Source organism: Sarcophilus harrisii, chromosome X, assembly GCF_902635505.1.
Source record: "Sarcophilus harrisii chromosome X, mSarHar1.11, whole genome shotgun sequence".
Lineage (NCBI taxonomy): Eukaryota > Metazoa > Chordata > Mammalia > Dasyuromorphia > Dasyuridae > Sarcophilus > Sarcophilus harrisii.
Window position 1 is genome coordinate 14,762,862 of NC_045432.1, and position 21,855 is coordinate 14,784,716.

General features: G+C 39.3%; 1 protein-coding gene across 2 annotated transcripts in view; it reads right to left on the bottom strand.

The window, feature by feature from the left end:
* The window catches only part of DNAAF6 (dynein axonemal assembly factor 6), a 79,393-nt gene that overhangs the window by 16,038 nt on the left and 41,500 nt on the right, over positions 1 to 21,855 (bottom strand). For both annotated transcript variants that reach the window (XM_031944893.1, XM_031944892.1), the window contains exon 6: positions 1,278 to 1,363. In XM_031944893.1, coding sequence (XP_031800753.1) covers positions 1,278 to 1,363 — 86 coding nt within the window. The remainder of the gene's footprint in view (positions 1 to 1,277; positions 1,364 to 21,855) is intronic.

Genomic DNA, 21,855 nt, shown 5'->3' on the forward strand with positions numbered 1-21,855 from the left:
TATAACAAAGAACTAAAAAAGAGGGAAAAAAGCAACTCAGCAAAGCTGATAGGGACCCCATCTGACAATAGCTACACAGAGTCCCCCCCCCCCATGCAAAGAAGGGATGGAGAAGCGTTTTCACATTTCTTCTTTGAGTCTAAGCTTGATCATAATAATGCCACAGCCCTCGTTTTCATTGTGTTGTTCTTTCTGTCTAAACTGTCATTGTCATTATATATAATGCTTGTCTAGTTCTTCTTTCTTAATTCTGCATTAGTTCATTTAAGCCTCCCCAGGCTTCCCTGAATTATTCACATTTGACATTTCTGTCAATATGGTATCATTCCATTATATCCATGGACCACAATTTAGCCATTCACTAACTGATGGCATCTACTTTGTTTCTAATTCTGTGAATGTTTTGGTGAATGTTGCAGAGATGAAGTCCTAGGATGTGAAGGGGTAGAAGGCTGCATGTACTGATAAGGCTCATGGTCAGTTTTGCTATTTGCTTTTTTCTTTTTCTTTGTTAATCTTTGTTACAATTGAAGGTTCACTAGATAGAAGATGGGGGGAAAGGCTACATTGGAAATGATTGTTTCAAAAGTATCATGCAAAATGTGATTCTTAACATTTTTGTTTCAAGCAGTTGCTGATAGAATTGGACTTTGCTGATGCTAATAAAATGTAACCATGAATATACATACAAACTTTAAAACCGGATTCTCCATCTACGCTATTCCAGTAGAGAATTTATAAGAATTCACGTACAAAGATTAATAACTTTCAAGTATCTTCACTTAGCATTGGTCCTGACAGGTCAATTAATTGCATCGTAAGCTAAATGATAAGGTTTAAAAAAAAAAGAAATCTAAAGTCTTCCAGATATGCTGACATTAGGTAAACTAAATATCTGACTAACTAAAAAGTTCATTTTCTAGTAGGATGCCTTGGCATAGTATAGACATGGCCTTTCCTTGGGTGCCAAAACAAAATTACACTATACATTTTAAATAAAAAGATATCGATTGTCTATAGTAGCAGTGGTTCTCCAACTTTTGTTTTCAGTATCTTTATCCTATTAAAAATGATTGAGGAACTCTCCAAAGAGTTTTTGTTTATCTGGATTATATTTATAGACATTTACCATATTGGGAATAAAAATTATTTTTGAATTTGTAGAGCCTCTAAAAGGGTTTCAGAGATCCCCAGGATTGTCTAGACCATACTTTGAGAACCACTGGTCTACACCATATTGATGGTATATACTATTCTAGAAGCCAGATTTAACTTACTGCTTGGGGGTACGAAGATCAAGAATTTTTTCATGGATATCCAGAGTGATGTCAGAGGTCTTGGTACCTGGCAATTTAATTTTAACCTGAAAGAGAAAATGATAATGTTCTTTTAATTTGAGAATTTTAGAGCTTTCCACATGAGAAGTTATTTGGATTCCTTCTCATAAAAGATTGTGGGACTACTTCTCTAGGACTGAGCCAAAGCTTAACGGGGGAGGGAGACTTTGCTGAGAAATTTTAGACTGGGAGTCCACCGTTAGGTGGAAGTCTTCGTACACCTCAAAATATTTGTTGGCAGCACTTTTTGTGGTGGCAAACGACTAGAAATAATTGGTTTAAAATGATTTGTACTCAATGATTTGTTGTTGTCCAATCATTTCAGTCATGTCTAACTCTCTGTGAGCCCATTTGTGTCATTGGAATGGTTTGCCATTTCCTTCTTCAGCTCATTTTATAGATGGGGAAACTGAGACAAAGAATTAAGTGACTTGCCCAGAGTCATACAGCCAGTAAGTATGAGGCTAGATTTGAACTAAGAAAGATGAGTTTTCCTGGCTCCGGGCCCGGTGCTCCATCCATTGCAGCAGCACCTTAGCTGCCTTGCTCATTGATGGAGGATGGTTGTGGTTATGTGAAATGATAAATATGATTACAGAGTAACCAGCAAAACAACATGCACAGTAACTACAACCACGTGAATGGAAAAGACAGCAACAATAATCAAAACTGAATCTGTGAAATTACAATGACCAAGCTTGTCCCCAAAGAAGAGATATGAGAACATCTCTGTCTATTCTTTCCCTCCTTCCTTAGCAGAGATAAAGGGCTGTAAGTATGGAATATTATACATAATATCAAACTTTTTCAAAGTGCTGGTTATTTTTGCTGAACATTTTTTCCTTCTTGTTTCTTTCTGGTTACAAGAGATGGCTCTCTGGGAGGGAAAGAAGAAAGAATACATTTGAAAATGTAGGTAATATAAAAACAGAAGGCATTAAAATTTTATTACACACCAAAAATCCAACTGTAATACTATTGAAAAATGATTAAATTCAGATCAATTCCAATAGACTTGTGATGGAGAGAGCCATCTGCATCCAGAGAGAGGACTGTGGAAACTGAATGTAGATCACAATAGTATTTTCACCTTTTTGTGGTTGTTGCTTGCTTTTTTTTCTTTCTCATTCTCTCCCTTTTGATCGGATTTTTCTTGTGCAGCATAATAATTGTGGGAATATGTTTAGAAGAATCCCAATGCTTAATCCATATTGGATTGCTTGCTGTCTAGGGAAGGGAAGGGGGAGGAAGGGAGAAAAATTTGGAACACAAAGTTTTGCAGGAATGAATGTTGAAAACTATCCTTGCATGTATTTTGAAAAATAAAAAGCTATTATTAAAAAATAAAATAACTGTAGACAATTAAAAAAGAGAAAAATGACTGAAAACCAAGAGTTTACAGCTAAGTAAATCTCTCCTCTGGTGTAACTGAAATTAAAAGAGTCTCTCCCATATGAGGCAATTAAAGTTACAAGTAGAAAATGTGGTTTTACAGTGTTTTTTCTGGGGGGGAACAAGGAAAGTGGAGGAGGAAGCAAATTAACTCTGATGGAGCCACATTGTTATCATACAAGGTAGTTCTTTCCTTAATAGAAGGTCTTAACAAAAACCACCTCTTGAAATATAATGAGGCAGGCTATTAGAGACTTACCCTTAATATATGGAAAGTAGAGAGAGCTGCCAAATGAGCCCTATCTGATTGTACCAGGGATCTGACCAGGCCCATAAACCACAAATAGCTTAATAGGATTGACCAACCAATTTAAGGGATTAAAGTTACTCTCTTTGCATTAAGATGCAAACTGAATAACTTCTTTTTAATGGGAGGCTGGGTGAACCAAGGAGAACAGGCTGAAGTATCAGGGGAGAAATTTCCAAGCTTTTCATCTTAACTTTCTGAATAGTTCATCCGCAAAAGGAAGAATACACTAAGTCTGAGTGCAGTGTCTGACCCTGAGTCTGCATTAACCCTGGGACCCTGTGCTGGTCACAGGTCTAAAGCATGAAGCGCTGCAGGTTCTAACTATGGCTCTTTTCCGTGGCTAAAGGGAAAAGGGGCCAAGTGAGGTTGTGGAGGTGAGACAAGTGATGGAGCTGGGTCACTGCCTGTAGGACTGAAACCTATCAGAAATGATCCTGAAGGGGGAGGAAAACTGTTCCCTTTACTAAAGCTGTGTTCCCTTTAAGATTATCACTCTAAAACTGTATTTCCTTTTGATCTGTGATCTCTTTCAGAGTCTCAGCCCCTCCTGGGGAAGGCATATCCCCTCAGATAAGTTATCTTTCCAGGATGCCAGAGCCTTTGATTCAATTAGAAATCCTGGTCAAAAAGTCCCCCTTTGAAGTGTTATTAATTCTAACAGGAGATCCAGGCTGTAAACTGATAAGCATCTAGCCCTGGGAACGTTAGTCCTGAAGCCTCAAGACTCCTTTTAAAGGGCAGTTTCTGGACTTACTCCTTGCAGAGGCCCAAGGACCCTGCCTGCTGAGAAGTCATTCTCTTCTCAGTGCCAGACTCCATTTCCCTAACAGGACTTTGCCACTATGGAAGTCAGTCTCTTAGCAAACTGGTTTCTATCCAACAATAAACTTTCATTTTTGCCATTAATATTTTGGGATAAGTGAATTCTTTCACTCCGAACCTGCGGGCCGACCAAAAGGGGATTTTAACAACTCTTTTATTGCCACTGACTTCATCACCACTGGGAATCGAGGGGATACAAACCTCATCAATCCCAGTCAGAGAAAGGAAGAAAGGAGACAGTCAAGATTCTGGTGTAAAGCCAGACAGGGTGAATATGCTGAGAGAATCACAAAGCAAACGGAGACAAATGCATGATCTTTGTTGAAAAAGATCAGACAACTGGGGAGAAACTCGAGATGCGTAAAGTTAGAGAAGCCATCCCAAATGTTCATAGGGACTATTTGTGTCCAACCTATGGCAGAGCATTCTAAGCTTGTATTAGTCTGATCAGCCACAATTGGACACACTGTAACTCAATTTTGACACAGTGATGTCATTTTAGTCCCCTTTGAGAATGAAGGACAACAACTAAGACCAACCAACCAAAGGACAGGGCAGAGTCCAAAACTGGCTTCGGGGCATGCAGTCTAAGACTGCTAAATCCTATCATAGTAGAAGTCTAGCAGTAACAAGGAATTCGAAGTGTCTCAAGAGATTACTTGATTCAAAATCCTCATTTTATAGAATTAAAATAAAAAAACAAAACAGAGGCTTAAAGAGTTTGAGCAACTTGTTCCAGGTCACAAATAGTTGCTCATGGTCAAATGGGGATTAGTATCCAGATCTTCCAATGCCCAAGCCAATTCTCCTTCCACCATATTATGTGCTTCTATTTTTATATTTTGTTATCATAACTGATCAGTGTGGGTGTATGCTCTCTGAAGCTCTTCCCTGATGTCTCATCCTAGACAAATCTTGCCTAGATCTTTCTCTAAATCTACCCAATCCACCAGAGATCTTCTTCTGGGTCTTTTAATATTTTGAGGTTACTAGTGAATCTTTTCCAATGTGATTCCCAGAGGGAAAAAGACCCACATGTGCAAAAATGTTTGTAATAGCCCTTTTTGTAGTGGCAAAAAACTGGAAACTGAACAGATACATCAGTTGGGAAATGGCTGAATAAGTTATGGTATATGAAGGTAAGGGAATATTATTGTTCTATAAGAAACGATGAGCAAAGAAACTGGAAACTGAGTGGATGCCCATCAATTGGAGAATGGCTGAATAAATTGTGGTATATGAATATTATGGAATATTATTGTTCTATAAAAAATGACCAACAGGATGATTTCAGAAAGGCCTGGAGAGATTTACACAAACTGATGCTGAGTGAAACAAGCAGGGCCAAGAGATCATTATATATTTCAACAACGATACTATATGATGACCAATTCTGATGGACCTGTCCATCCTCAGCAATGAGATGAACCAAATCAGTTCCAATGGAGCAGTAATGAAGTGAACCAGCTATGCCCAGCGAAAGAACTCTGGGAGATGACTAAAAACCATTACATTGAATTCCCAATCCCTATATTTTTGCCCACCTGCATTTTGGATTTCCTTCACAGGCTAATTGTACAATATTTCAGAGTCCTATTCTTTGTGTACAGCAAAATAATGGTTTGGTCATGTATACTTATTGTGTATCTAATTTATATTTTAATATATTTAACATCTACTGGTCATCCTGCCATCTGGGGGAGGGGGTGGGGGGGAAGGAGGGGAAAAATTGGAACAAGAGGTTTGGCAATTGCCAATGCTGTAAAGTTACCTATACATATAACCTGTAAATAAAAGGCTATTAAATTTAAGAAGAAGAAGAAGAAGAAGAAGAAGAAGAAGAAGAAGAAACGATGAGCAAGCTAATTTCAGAAAGATTTACATGAACTGATGCTGAGCAAAGTGAGCAGAACCAAAAGAACATTGTACACAGCAACAAAATTGTATAACAAGTCCTGTGATGGACTTGGCTCTCTCAGCCATGAGGTGATTCAAAGCAATTCCAACAGACTTGGGATGGAAAGAGCCATCTCCATCCAGAGAGAGAACTATGAAAACTGAATGTGATCAAAGCATACTATTTTTACCTTTTTTGTTGTAATTCTTTGTTTGCTTGGTTTTTTTTTTTTTTGCTTTCTCATATTTTTTCCCCTTTTGATCTGATTTTTCTTGCACAGCATGATAAATGTGTTAATATGTTTAGAAGAATTGCACATAATTAACTTGGATTTCTTGCTGTCTTGGGGAGGTGTGAAGGGGGAGGAGAGGGAAAAAATTTGGAACACAAGATTTTGCAAAGGTGAGTGTTGAAAACTATCTTTGCATGTATTTGAAAAAATAAAACACTATTAAAATTTTTAAATATTTGGGAAAAAAGACCCTGTGGTTGTAGCAGTAGATATAATGCTTTAGGTCAGTCTTTATGTCTAAAAGTGAGTTTTTAATAGAGTTGATTTTTATCAGATCAAATGAGAAAGTTACCAGTTGTTTTCATTTTTTAATAACATAAAAGAAGTCATATAGGGAAGGGAGTAAGCATTAAAATAGCCAGGGCCAGGCACTGTGCTAAGCACTTAAATATTATCTTATTTGATCCTTGAAATCCTGTGAGGAAGGTGCTGTTATACAGTAGGCAAATGCTCCAACACCAGTGAGTTAATATGCTTAGGATGATGATGATGACAACATGACAACATATGTCGACAACAACTACTACTACTACTAGGATTTTTAGAGCACTTTAAAGTTTGCAAAGCACTTTCCAAATATTATCATATTTAATCCTCACAATAACCCTGGAAGGTAAGTGCTATTATTATCCCCATTCTATAGATGAAGAAACTAAGGCAAACAGAGGTTAAGTGAATTGCTTAGTTACACAACTAGTAAGTGTCTGAAGTCACATTTGAACTCTGGTCTTCCTGGCTCCCAGGAATAGAGAGATATCCACTGTACCACCTGAATATAGAGTTCCTGAAATAGAGTTCAGTGATGACAATGTCACTTGAAAAAACTGGGGCCATCTATAAGCAAAAACATTTACTCCTAATCACTCCCCTCTCTACATAATATACAAATGGAACCCTAAAATTAGGATCAGGCCCAAGAACCGATTCCTAGAACAAAAAAGGGAATAGAGGGTTATAGCCACTAGGTGGCACCACAGTGCGGAGAACACAGGGCCTGGAGTCAGGAGGAACTGAGTTCAGATTTGCCCTCAGATACTTACTAAGGTATGTGAACCTGAATAAGTCATGGAAGCCCTGTCTACCTCAGTTTCCTCATCTGTAAAATGAAGATCATTTTAGTACCTACCTCCCAGAGTTGTTGTGAGGATCAAATAAAATAATATCTGTAAAGTGATGAGCAGTGCCTGGCACACAGTAGGAGTTTAATAAATGCTTGTTTCTTTCCTTTAATTAAAATTTGAAAAATCTGTTTCGCCTCTTTTTCAGTTATTGCAATAGTAAGGAAAAAGGAATGAACAAATGTTAGTTCTCACATAAAAATATCTGAGTAGTTCATGCACTGGTGAGCTTTCATTAACAGTCTCCTCTGATGGTTTGATGTGACATGGCAGGGTCCCTGGATTCTCAAAATCTATGTAAACAGCATACAGTAGCTAGTGGGTCCTATTTTTATTGCTGATTTTCAGGCATTTCTAGTTGTATCTTACTCTCTGTGTCCTCATACTAGAGTGGCATGCCATTTCCTTCTCCAACTCATTTACAGATGAGTTGTCTTAATTTGCATTTCTCTGATTAATAATGACTTGGAGCATCTTTTCATATGACTAGAAATAGTTTCAATTTCTTCATCTGAGAATTGTCTGTTCATATCCTTTGACCATTTTTCAATTGGAGAATGGCTTGATTTTTTATAAATTAGAGTTAATTCTCTATATATTTTGGAAATGAGGCCTTTATCAGAACCTTTGACTGTAAAACTATTTCCCCAGTTTATTGCTTCCCTTCTAATCTTGTCTGCATTATGAGCAAAATTACAGACCACTTTTCACACAAATTAAGTCTGATCTAACCAATTGGAAAAATATTAAATGCTCTTGGATAGGGCGAGCAAATATAATAAAGATGACAATATTACCTAAACTAATTACAGATGAGAAATGATTTGGTTGATCTCGTTGCTGAGGATGGCCTGGTCCATCAGAACTGGTCATCATATAGTATTGTTGTTGAAGTATATAATGATCTCCTGGTCCTGCTCATTTCACTCAGCATCAGTTCGTGTAAGTCTCTCCAGGCCTTTCTGAAATTATCCTGTTGGTCAGGACTGACCAACTCATACTACAGATGAGTAACCTGAGGCATACAGGTTGAGGTGATTTACCCTGGGTCACACAGCTAGGAAGTATCTGAGGTCATATTGAACTCGGGTCTTTCTGACTCCAGACCCAGCACTCTATCCATTGCAGTGCTACCTGGAGTTAACTGGACCAAAGGCTACCCTAGTCAAGTGTATTGGCGGTTCAGCACTCAGTGATGGTTTTTTTTTTCTCTCATAGCAATCCCCAAAGACCATCTACCATAGTAACAAGGGCTACCTCACCTCCTGCATGCGTTCGTGATGTACCTACTTGCGCTAAGGAACTCACAAATCCTGATGCGTTCTTTAAATAGCAAAGAGCCCCACTGTTCCTGTGGGTAATTTATGGTTATATTCTGTACAACTTGATGTCAATCAACAACAGGCATGGGCTCCTCACTTGACCTCTAAACACAGATTATAAACTAGGATTTGCTTGACAAATATTCAGGCAGTGGTTCTGGACTCAGAGGACTTGACTTCATATCCTACCTTTGACACTCAGGACTTTGGTCAAAACTCCTAACTTCTCAAACTCAGTTTCCTCCTTGGTAAAATGAGAGGCTTGGCCAAGCCGGCCCCTGAGGTCCCTCCCAGTTCTAGACATTGGATAAATCACTTCTCCTCAGTTTCTTCCTCTGTGCAAGAGGGCTGGATCAGCTGACCTCTGAGGGCTCTGCCTGCTCGACATATATGCCTTTTGTCAGCTTTGCAGACATAGGAGAGCATTTAAGCACAGGTTACTGTCTACCAGGCCTAAACTGAGATGTGAAAGCCCAGATTTCCTGCCTCCTATCTTAATAAGGGCAACTTGAACATGGACTTTATCTCTCCCAAATGTTAAGCCTGGAAAGCCATTTACTCCTGGCATTGGCTAGGACCTTCAGCACTCACTGAAGAAAGACTCCTTACAGTAAGTCTTTCTTTCTTTCTTTTTTTTTAATTTAATAGCCTTTTATTTACAGGATATATACATGGGTAACTTTACAGCATTAACAATTGCCAAACCTCTTGTTCCAATTTTTCACCTCTTACCCCCCCCCCACCCCCTCCCCTAGATGGCAGGATGACCAGTAGATGTTAAATATATTAAAATATAAATTAGATACACAATAAGTATACCTGACCAAAACGTTATTTTGCTGTACAAAAAGAATCAGACTCTGAAATATTGTACAATTAGCTTGTGAAGGAAATCAAAAATGCAGGTGTGCATAAATAGAGGATTAGAATTCAATGTAATGGTTTTAGTCATCTCCCAGAGTTCTTTTTCTGGTATAGCTAGTTCAGTTCATTACTGCTCCATTAGAAATGATTTGGTTGATCTCGTTGCTGAGGATGGCCTGATCCATCAGAACTGGTCATCATATAGTATTGTTGTTGAAGTATATAATGATCTCCTGGTCCTGCTCATTTCACTCAGCATCAGTTCATGTAAGTCTCTCCAGGCCTTTCTGAAATTATCCTGTTGGTCATTTCTTACAGAACAGTAACATTCCATAATTTTCATATACCACAATTTATTCAGCCATTCTCCAACTGATGGGCATCCATTCAGTTTCAGTTTTAACCACTACAAAAGGGCTGCCACAAACATTCGTGCACATACAGGTCCCTTTCCCTTCTTTATAATCTCTTTGGGATATAATCCCAGTAGTAACACTGCTGGATCAAAGGGTATGCACAGTTTGATAACTTTTTGAGCATAGTTCCAAACTACTCTCCAGAATGGTTGGATTCGTTCACAACTCCACCAACAATGCATCAATGTCCCAGTTTTCCGCATCCCTCCAACAATCATCATTATTTTTCCTGTCATCTTAGCCAATCTGACAGGTGTGTAGTAGTATCTTAGAGTTGTCTTAATTTGCATTTCTCTGATTAATAATGACTTGGAGCATCTTTTCATATGACTAGAAATAGTTTCAATTTCTTCATCTGAGAATTGTCTGTTCATATCCTTTGACCATTTTCAATTGGAGAATGGCTTGATTTTTTATAAATTAGAGTTAATTCTCTATATATTTTGGAAATGAGGCCTTTATCAGAACCTTTGACTGTAAAAATATTTTCCCAGTTTATTGCTTCCCTTCTAATCTTGTCTGCATTATGAGCAAAATTACAGACCACTTTTCACACAAATTAAGTCTGATCTAACCAATTGGAAAAATATTAAATGCTCTTGGATAGGGCGAGCAAATATAATAAAGATGACAATATTACCTAAACTAATCTATTTATTTAGCGCTATACCAATCAGAGTCCCAAAAACTATTTTAATGACCTAGAAAAAATAACAACAAAGTTCATATGGAAAAACAAAAGGTCAAGAATTTCAAGGGAATTAATGAAAAAAAAATCAAATGAAGGTGGCTTAGCTGTACCAGATCTAAAATTATATTATAGAACAGCAGTTACTAAAACTATTTGGTATTGGCTAAGGAATAGATTAGTTGATCAGTGGAATAGATTAGGTTCAAGGGATAAAACAGTCAACAAATATAGCAACCTAGTCTTTGACAAACCCAAAGATCCCAGCTTTTGGGATAAGAACTTACTGTTTGATAAAAATTGCTGGGAAAATTGGAAACTAATATGGCAGAAACTAGGCATTGATCCATACTTAACGCCGTACACCAAGATAAGGTCAAAATGGGTTCATGAGCTAGGCATAAAGAATGAAATTATTAATAAATTAGAGGAAAATAGGATAGTTTACCTCTCAGACCTGTGGAAGGGGAAGGTCTTTATGACCAAAGCAGAACTAGAGATCATTACTGATCACAAAATAGAAAATTTCGATTATACCAAACTGAAAAGTTTTTGTACAAACAGTAAGTCTTTCAATAAACCCCACCCAGTATCTTTCCAGGTAAGGAAGAGGTTTTTCAAATGATTACCTAACAAATATGCAAAGCAGCACAGATCTTGTCCTGGACCAGGTCTTTCCTGTTGCCAATGGGTCACCAGGTAGCCCTGTTTCAAATGATAGTGTTGGACAGAGGTGCTCAAGGATACCTCACTGTTTTCCTAGACTATCATTTTTCCTTAGATTTTTAGAAGCAACTTGGAATAAAAGAATTCTATCTCCAGGAAAGAAAGGCAGCAAAGGGCTACTTGCTTTGAATATAGACATTTTCTATAAGAGAAAAAAAAGCAGGGACATGATAACAAGATGAAGCGTCCTTAGCTCTGTTTGATTCAGATATGAATCACAAGCGTTGACCATACATGTCATAATAATCTCACCCTATTGCCAGATTCAGGAATTATTAGATCAGGAATAGTCCTATACAGAGGAACACGGTGGGGAAATCAGTGTTAGAAAGATCAATCCTCAAGTAGAGTTCAAAAAGCTGTCTTTCCAAATTCACCAGCTTTATCGGCTCTTTTCAGGAAACAGCCTCGTTTCCCAGAGTTTGCCTTCTGAGCTGAAACTGGAGGCCGCCCCATTGATCTGTTCCTCTACTGAGCCAGGACTGAGAGTCTCAACTGCTGAGTTGGTGTGATTAAGACTCTCTCACCGGCTTTCCCAGAGACTATCTGAGCTGGGCTGAACACCTTTCTCACCCCGGTGAGACTGATCTTTCTTGAAGTTTTTACAATCTAGAGTTGGAAAGTGGTTTCATTCTATCAGACTCTGTTCAGAGACTTGGTTTCATGTTTTCGAGGGAAACTGCTCCCCTCCCTCTCTCATACTAAGCTCTTTTTCTAGGGCTGATGACCTTGACAGTGGTTTTGTTTGCCCAGTTAGCAAGATGGGGAAGTACTAAGTCTGGGGCTTCGAGTCTAGTGAGGGGAAAAGCTGTATCCCATTCACACATTCTTGCAGTCAGGGAAGGAATGGAGCATGGAGGGAGAAAACCTCTCTTTCCTTCTCTGTAACAAAACTGTTAATCTCATCAATTGCTTTTTAAAATCCTTTCAAACTTTTTATAAGATTTAATAAATTCAACAGCTACAATTTCAAAAGAAGATAATCTTAAAATTCAGAACATAGGTAGATAGCTAAATAATTTGGGGTGAAACTTCACAAAATTTATAGCACATGTCCAACAGGGCTGACAGAATTTTAAAACATAGCTCATGCAATTTTTACAAATTGCACAATATATAATTTAGAAAGCAACATAGCACCTTAAGTATATTTCATCCAATTAGAGGAGATACAAACATATGACCTCTTTAGGTTGAGTAAGTTACCAGAGAACTTTGTTTTAAGGCCTAGTTTGGGACTTAAAACCAAATACAGATTTAAATTTCTAGTAGCAATACCTCAATATTAAGGATTAATGAACCCACAGATAAACAAGTTCACAGTTTTAGCACATACCAATTAATCATGATTCTAGTCTCATACAATTTAGAACCATATTTCCAATTTAAATGCATACAAATTTAAAGCTGCATCTTTAGGAGAAAATTTGGAATGCCAGTTTTTTCAAAAGCTCGACTTTGAAGCTTTCCGACATTCAAATTTGTTCTAGAGCCTCAAAATTTTTAAGATGGCACAGACTGCTAAAGACATGAGATGGTGATACAGGCTTGTGATTTTCCAGATGGTGCCTGGGGGCAAAATGGCAGTGGTTTGGGTCTCCCCAAGGGCCTATTTTTAAAAATTCTAGGGTTCTCTTTTTCTACCTTCCCCCAGAAAGCAGATAGTCACAAAAAACTCAAAAAGACCAGACAGGCAGACACAGAGACACAATGCAGAAAGCATGTGTTTTAAATCCTAGATGGTCAGATGTTACATTTGTTCCCCTTTGCAATGCTGGGGAGCACAAACACCCATAGAAAACCCAAAACCAAAATCCTACCCTCAATCGGCCTCATCCATTAACCCAGCATCTTGGAGAGAAGTGAGGATATGTGTTTTACATGCAATTATCCTAAGAAAAGGATGTGACCTATTTGGGAGGCAAATCCATACTTTAGGTCCATCACTCACCACCCAGTGGGCAACATGAGAATGAGTGTACCACTGAGATATTGCTGGGTTCTCGGTTACACCCCAGCTTAGTTGAGGAGTAGGACAAAAGAAAAGAAAAAGATACTGGAGTTTGCATTATGACAAGGAGACGGGTTTAAGCACCAAATGATAAGACTGAACATTTGGCATCAACAACTCTCCTCAACCTCATCATCTGCACATAAATGTTTGTTGATCAATTGAACATGGTAGATAGTGGAATAAAGGGGATTAACCAACAAATTACAATTTTCTGGCTCCTGTGATAACAGAAAGTTCCTAACTATAATATAAAAAAATTTCAGGGAGCATTCTGGGAAGATGGTGAAGTAGGTTGGTATTTCAAGTTCTCTAGATTTTCCTCACAAATAGAACAAATTTGCAACTCAGGGCAAACATAGGTGAAAAATCAAGAAGATTTGGGGCAGAACAGGGGTCCTTCTGGCACAAACCAACAAGATCTGAAGAAAGATCCCCAGGCCAGGATTAACTCATGTGAAATTCAAACACCTCCTGGCTAGCTTCCCAGAAACACCAAGTATTTCTTTCACCTCCCTAGACAGTATGAAGAGTCCAGGTCTGAATCCAAGCCTAGCTGTGCGGCTGAGACTCGACCCTGGGCAAGAAGAAGTTCCTGGCAAGTACAGAAGCAAGGGGAACAGGGATGCTGCTGGTTGTAGGCACTTGCAGGAGGATGGAGCTCTTTGTTTGAGGTTCCTAGTCAGAGGAGAGAGCTGAAAGAAAGCTTCATCCCCCCCATCCCCCACCCCACAATTAGAAGTGTTTATACTAATACTTTATATTTTAAAAAAAGAACCAATAAAGAAGGAACCTCACCAAAGAAATTTATTATGGGAAGAGGAAAAACCAGCATTCATCTTTAGAAGAAGACAGTGAAGTAAAAAAAAAAAACTTCTACCCCCAAAGAGTAACATGAAATGGCTCCCTGCCTAGAGAGAATTTAGAAAACTCAAAAAAGAATTTAAGAATCAAATTTAAAAATCAACCAACTAGAAAAGGAGAAAGAGCCTCAAAGATAAAAATAATTCTTTTGAAAATTAGAATCAGGCAAGGGGAAACCAGTGAAGTTATGAGAGATCAAGAAAGGACAAAACATATTATAAAGAATGAGAAAATAGAACAGGATGGGAAACATAAGAAAAATGACAAATCTGGAGAACAGATCAAGAAAAGAAAACACAAGAATAATTGGACTGCTTGAAAGTGGTGACCAAAAAAAGAACTTTGACACAATAATTCAGGAAACGATCCAAGAAAATTGTCCTAGAGTGATGCAATATGAGGAGAAAGTAGAAACAGAAAAAATCCACTGATCACCACCTCAACAAGATCCTTTATAGAAAACACACAGGAATATTATTGCCAAATTTAGAAATCCCCAGATCAAAGAGAAAATTTTGCAAGAAACAAGAAAAAAATTCCAAAAAATTTGATACCTACCTAAGTTCCTAAACTTTATGACAATTTATTAATGGTCCTCTTCCCATTTTTCCGCATAAGAAATGCCGAACCAGACCAATGTGCCATCCAGCCCAGTCCTTGGTTACACAGCAAGGACCATACCAATAAGAAGATAAGAGATGAAAAAAATTCACTTGCCCTAACTCAGCTAGGACTGTGGCCTGGGAAATTTCCATTTTGATATGCAAACCAGAGTGATATGACTTACTCTCTTCCCCTGTTAGGAAGACGCCCAAATCCTGTTCATATAGAATAACATGAAGTCAGAGTCTATTGTTAACTCATCCATCCCGTCTCCAATCTAGTTATCATCTTTAAAGACATTTGCAACAACCTTTGAGACAACCTTAATGGGAGCTTAGTTTTCCCAGACTGTCTTATTACCATAAGTTAAGACAATCATAATGTAAATTCTATCAACCATAATTGCATATAAAAAGGAAGTTAGCTTTCCCAGACTATTTTGATTGGCATTATCTTTAGACGGGTCTGGGACCTAGTCTGCCAGGTATATTCCACCTAGCTCTCTGACCCTCCCTCTTTAATGCCTTTGCACCTGAGAAATCCCCAAGGCTATATTTTCCCTAAGATGAAGATCTTCCTAAATCATTTTCAGGACTAAGCCCACTGTGAGGTTACTCTCCCTCCCTCCTCATGGTGCCTTTCCTTTAATGGCATCTTTTCTCCTTACTCTGGCTAACTCTGGTTAGTCTAACTATACGTTCTCCCAACTCTATTTCATATTTACTACTCCTGGTGTCTATTGTGTACTTTCATTTTGTCTGTAACCTCTTGCCCTAAATAAATCTACCTTTTGCCAAAGAGAACGGCCATTGTGGACGTGTATTTTGAACTAGATATTGTCATTCTGACCCCATCAAGAAAAGCTCATAACTGCCTGAACGGCCCTTGGGTATACTAGTGAAATAGCATCAGAAAAGTATGATTTCCTCTGAAAACAATTGCAGATTTTTCTATTTGGCCTAGAGAAATAGTTGTAGGGAAAATACATTGAAAAAGGTAAATAACTACTGGGCCAAGGAAATAGATAACTTCTAACTGGGACTTAGCTATCTTCTAAACTGATCAATCCTCAAGTGTTCTAGTCTACATTCTAAGTAGAATTATAATTTTCGTCTGTGAGTAACAAGTTTACAAAAATTGTATTGGAATAAGTATGCTATTCCACTCTGGAATTGTTGAGGTTGGGAAGGGAACCCAAAAGGTTGGGGATCCAGAGGTGTCTCAAAAGAATTTGCAGGCTTCAATCCATATCCAAGTCAAGGGGCAAAGTTTATTGTAACTGTAATGCCAATGGAAGTGGGCTAAAGTCCAAGATTTTAGCAAAGGACCTGGAGCAAGGAGACACATTTATCCAGTTCTTCATGTCACTGACATGCTAATATTATGGCCTAGAGGTAGAACTGAGGAGGTCTCAGGAATTTGGTTATCACTGATCAGCAGACCTAGGACTACCCTAAGGCTGAAAGACTTTAGAATCTTTGACAGACAGAAGTGTTAGAACAAAAGCATCCTAAGGTTAGAGTCTTATGATCTAGTGATTCTAATTATCTTCCCTAAAGTCTAAGGGAAGAAATATTATTATATTCCTAGGCCAGAGGATTTTTCCAATCTTGACAGAACAATAGCATTCTTACATCACAGGGCCTCGGGATCACAAATTCCAAAGCCAGAAGATTTAGAATCACTGACATTTTGTTAGAACAGGGGAATCTTAAAATTATCGCTATGTCCCCTAGAAGCTATATTACATCAGAGTCATGCTACCCTTTACATTCAGCTTGGGGATATTACTCATCTTGTGCCCCCATTCAATGCATTTTTTTTACCCAGTGAACAGGTAGGAATCATAAATCAAATAGCAATGTATTTAATCAGAATTGGAATTGTGTTCATTCATTCGCGTCCAACTCTCCGTGATATTATTCAGGGTTTTCTTGGCAAAGATACTGGAGTGATTTGCCATTTCCTTCTCCATTTAATTTTACAGATGAGGAAACTGAGGCAAACAGGGATAAGTAACTTGCTCAGAATCATACAATTAAATAAGTGGCGGAGGCCATATTTGAACTCGGGAAGATGAGTCTTCCTGACTCCAACCCCCTTGCTCTACCTAGCTGAATCAGTAAGGTAAATATCAGAAAAGTCAATGAGGCCATTCTTAGTCCCCCATATTTAAATTAGGTATTAAATCAAATCTAATTTCCATTAGATTTGTGTGCAAATAAGGAACACAGCCCCAAAGTTCCAGTCAAGCACAACTTTCAGCACAAAGCTTTTGCCTATTTTACCCAACCATAGGTGCCACTTCCTAAACCTCCTGTATTCATTTTGTACAAACATATATGCTTCTGCATATACCTACTTGTCCCTAGAATATAAGCTCTTTGAAGGCTTAAACGTTTTTATTTTTGCATGAAAGATGTGCTTGTTGATTGTCAGTCCCTGGACAAGTCCTTCTCCAAGGTGGGGAAAGGTTTTAGTCTCTGTGCCGTCTATCATGTGCCTTGGCTGATGAAAGCCTCTGACCCGAACCGGGGTGGCTTTGCCTCCCATAGCTGCTTGGCTTGGCTGGTAGATTCTGTTGTTTCTCAGTTCCACTCTGTATCTTCTCCAAGTGCTAAATTCCCCTCCTATGACCATCATTAGATGAAACAGAGCTTCTGCTGCTTCTCCAGGATCACCCATTGTTTCTGTGCATTAACTGCCATCCACTGAGCTTCAGCTGCCAAAATTTTGCCTTAGTGATGCAGTGCTGCTACCCCTACTGCTGCTGCCCCTGCCCCTGCTACAGCTGCTGCTGCCCCTGCCCTTGCTATAGCTGCCACTGCCCCTGCTGCAGTCTGAGGGGGCCTGTCCCTGCTCTTTAAGGTGACACTAATAAGAGTAAAACTCTGTTTTCTCTGAGTGAGAATCTGTAAGTAAGATCTGAGTGAGCCCTGTAAATTATGTAAAATCACCAACAAAATGTCTCCTTTGAGCTACAAACCCAAATGGTCTTGTATCCTCTGGAGCAAGATAAGCTTTCTTGGAGGAAGTCCTGACCCCCGGCAAGATTTCACATCCACTTGAGACTTCCCTTAGACTCATGCAAAAAATGGGTCTTCAGAAAATGACTCTTTGCAGATCACTTCTCTCTTGAGAATGATATGCCCGCCAAGAGAATCCCTCTTGGTGTCTCTTTAACAATAAAGCTTTTTGCCCTAGCTTTTGGGTTTAGCGAATTTCTTGGCCCAAACCCTGCCTTGGAGAACTGAACCTCACCCATTCCTGCCTAACCTCTTCTTCGGTACCCTCAACCCTCATCAACACCACTCAGCCCCCACACCTCAAACTGGTCAGCATGTGGCCCCTCTGCTCCCTATCCTCTGTCCCATTAGACTGTGGACTCCTGGGGAGCAGGGCCTGCTTTTTTTCTAAGTGTATCTGTAGTGTAGCACTGGGCTTTGCATCTGGTAATCCCTTCTTTCATTCCCCCATTAAACAGATCCTCAGCATCTTTGGTAAAACTTAGCCATTTCTGACCTCCAATACTTATTCCTGAATCAGGCACGTTCTTTTACCTTTTACCTCTTCTTTGCCTCAGATTACAAGTAGGGTATCTCTTCCCTCTCACTAGGTCAGGTTTGTTAAAAATATAAACAGAGCATGAACACAAATGCCTTTTCACTTGCCCTTTCAAATTCCATCAGGCCCCTGGGATAACTGGTGCATTACCATGCTAATGTCCTTGCAGCTCAGAGAAGCCTAGAAAACAGTGGAGGTAGCAGCCCTTGGGATGGTCCTTCCCGCTACCACAACAAAGGTCCAGGTTCCCCTTTCATTATTATGTTACAGAACACTCTTATGTTATCCATAATCTCAATGGATCCTCCTCATAACTCTCTGAAGTATGAAGGGAAGTTACCACCTTTTCAGGGAGAAAACTGAGTTCAGGGACTAGTAAACAAGTAAGAACCAGAATTTGAGCCAAAGTCCAAAGTGCCTTTGTGGTATTAATGTGAATCGTCAATTCCAACATATTGTTGTTGTTATTCTTATTCTCATTGCTCTCTGCCACGCTCAGTGTTTGGAGTTCAGAAGGGAACCTTTCAGAGAGGGGTCTCACTGTAAGCTCTGGAGGTACCCCTGAGGCACTGGCATCCCAGGCTTCCATGTACCTCTTGTTTGCCCAGCATGACAGGCACAGCTGGCTCCTTTGGATCGCTTTGGAAAGAGAAAACTGGGAACCTCGGGGAAACACAGCAGTGTTGCTATCATGATAAATATTTATAATGCCAATTAGCTAATTCACTCAACCAGAAATAGAGAAACCACATAATAACAAAGCACAAGAGAATTCTCCAAATGTTCTCATGAGATTTGAGTTGTTTATCCTTCATTTCTGATAGAGCTGGAAGAGACCAAGAAACTATGGAGTCTAACCTCCTCATTTTACAGATAAGGAAACTGAAGTTCAGTGAGGTTAAGTGATTTGGCCAGACTAGGAAGTATCTGAAGCAAAATTTTACAACTTGGGTCTCAGCAATTCCAATGCCAATGTCCTAAATACTATACCAACTGCCTCTTGTACACAGTTATCATGGGCCCTGGAGGCTTCTGCTCTCTAGGTTAAACATCTCCAATTCCTTCAGTAAATTCTCTTCACAGAACATGGACTTAGGACACTTCATATTTTGTTTGCTCATTTATGACTATTCAGAGCTTATTGGTGTCTTTCCTAAAACATGGTGCCCAGAACTGAACAAATACTCCAGCTATGGTCTGATCAAAGCAGAATATAGAGGAATGACTTCTTTCTTATCACTGAAAGCCATGTTTCTCATTACAATGCCAAGGTTTTTCCAAGACAAACTATCTAAGCAGGCCTCCTCCAACTTGTGCTGCAGGAAATAGCTTGGTTGGAGACAAGTGCAGGGCTATGCATAAATCCCTATTCAACTTCATCTGATTAGATTTAGCTTCATCTTCCAGCCTTTCAAGATCTTGCTGGATGCTGCCTGTTGTCTAGAATGTTATTCACCCTTCCCAGTTCAGGGAGTCTGCACATTTGGTGAGCATACTATCTCTACCGTTAGCCAAGATACTGATAAACATGTGAGTCATCCTGATCTAGATTTTGCCACTGGATTGGATGACTCTGAAGGAATGAACATGAGGCTGATAACTTCGCACATCCCTCTCTCACTTAAATCCAATTCATTTGCATGTCATGGAATCACCTCTCTCTGTGACAACAAAGGACAAACAACAACCTCTGTGAGTAGTAGTAGGAGCTGGCCCACCAGGGACCCAACTGGAACTGGTCAGTTGCACAACACAGCTCCTCCTTCCTTCCTTTTTTTCTTTTTTTCCCCTTTCCATTCCTTTCCCTTCCCTCTGTTCACATAGGGTATCACCCTATGCTATACCCAAAGGAACATAAATTTTGATCCCTGAAACCTCGCAAGACAGCTTGGGGTTCATGGGCAATATTTCTAAAGGACCATGCCTTAAACCCAAATCACTCTGGCTCTTTTGGTTGGCCAACAATAAGCCTTAGCCCAAACCCCACTTGGTCATTGTTTGGGGCTCAGAGTGAATGTAAATAGCAATTGTTTCTCTTTTAGTCAGAAACACTGAGGGTCTTCCCCTCTCAGATTGATTGATTGGTTTTAGGTAGGTAAAAGAGACCATTTTCTGCTTCATTTCTTACCTAGACTTAATTATTGATTAGGCTTTGCCTCAGTCAAACGGATGCAAACTCAGAGGAGAGTTTAGAGTTCACCCCCAAAAGTCAAGGGGGACACAATTTGCATCAGTTTGACTGAGGGTGCCTTCAGGGCAGTTAAGTGGTTTCATTCTGTTGGAAATCTTGTCAGGGACTGACCCTCTATTGTCTGTCACCCTCTATTGAGTTGAAGATTAGCTCAGGACACTCCCAGTAGCTTGAACTTAAGTGGTCTCATTCAGTTGGAGATCTGGGCCTGTTATTCCTATTGAGTGGCTTGAAACTCCAAGATAAGTACTGTTTTTCAACTGGAAATCTAGGCCTGGGGGCATTGAATAGAAGCCCCAGCCTCAGACTTCTTATAAAAAGACAATTTTGAATTCCAAACCTCTGCTGGAGTCCAAAGCAGGATGATGCTTTGCCAACGAAGCTCTCTTCCTGGCACAGCTGCTGCCAGGACTCTTGCCCGTTATGAAGATACCTCTTCTCAGTGATAACCTTTGTTATTTCTCTGATAGGACCTTGCCATTGAGGAGTCTGTCTTCCTGGCAAAGCTGGCTTCTTGGTGCCAATAAAAAGCCCTTTCCTTGCCATGCTCAGATTTTGGGTTTGTGAATTCTTTCACCTTAGACCTGCATCAATCAGAGGGGATCCTCACACCCCAACTCTTTACCACTAGATCCGCATCATTTTTGGTTCCCTGACCAGGAAACTCTGAAAATCTTGATGAAGTAAAACCCAAACTTTTCTTATTGTTTTATTGTATGGCTGGACACCCAAATACCTCAGAAGATTTAGTCACTGGAGCTCAACGCTCAAGCAGAATTCTCTCAGGAACGCCTTGAGAATACCTGCATTCCATTGTTGGTGGAGTTGTGACCGAATCCAACCATTCTGGAGAGCAATCTGGAATTATGCCCCAAAAGTTATCAAACTGTGCATACCCTTTGATCCAGCAGTGCTACTACTGGGCTTATATCCCAAAGAAATGTCGAAGAAGGAAAAGGGACCTGTATGTACAAAAATGTTGGTGGCAGCCAGAAACTAGAAACTGAGTGGATGCCCATCAATTGGAGAATGGCTGAATAAATTATGGTATATGAATGTTATGGAATATTATTGTTCTGTAAGAAATGACCAGCAGGGTGAATACCAGTTCCAATTGATCAATGATGGACAGAATCAGCTACACCCAGAGAAGGAACACTGGGAAATGAATGTGGACTACTTGCATTTTTGTTTTTCTTCTCAGGTTATTTTTACCTTCTGAATCTGATTTTTCTTGTGCAACCAGAGGACTGTATAAATATGTACACATATATTGTATTTAAGATATACTTTAACATGGTTAACACGTATGAGACTGCCTGCCATCTAGGGGAGAGGGCGGAGGGAGAGAAAGGAAAAGTTGGAACAGAAGTGATTGGAAGGGACAATGTTGAAAAATTACCCATGCATATGTTCTGTCAGTAAAAAGCTGTAATAA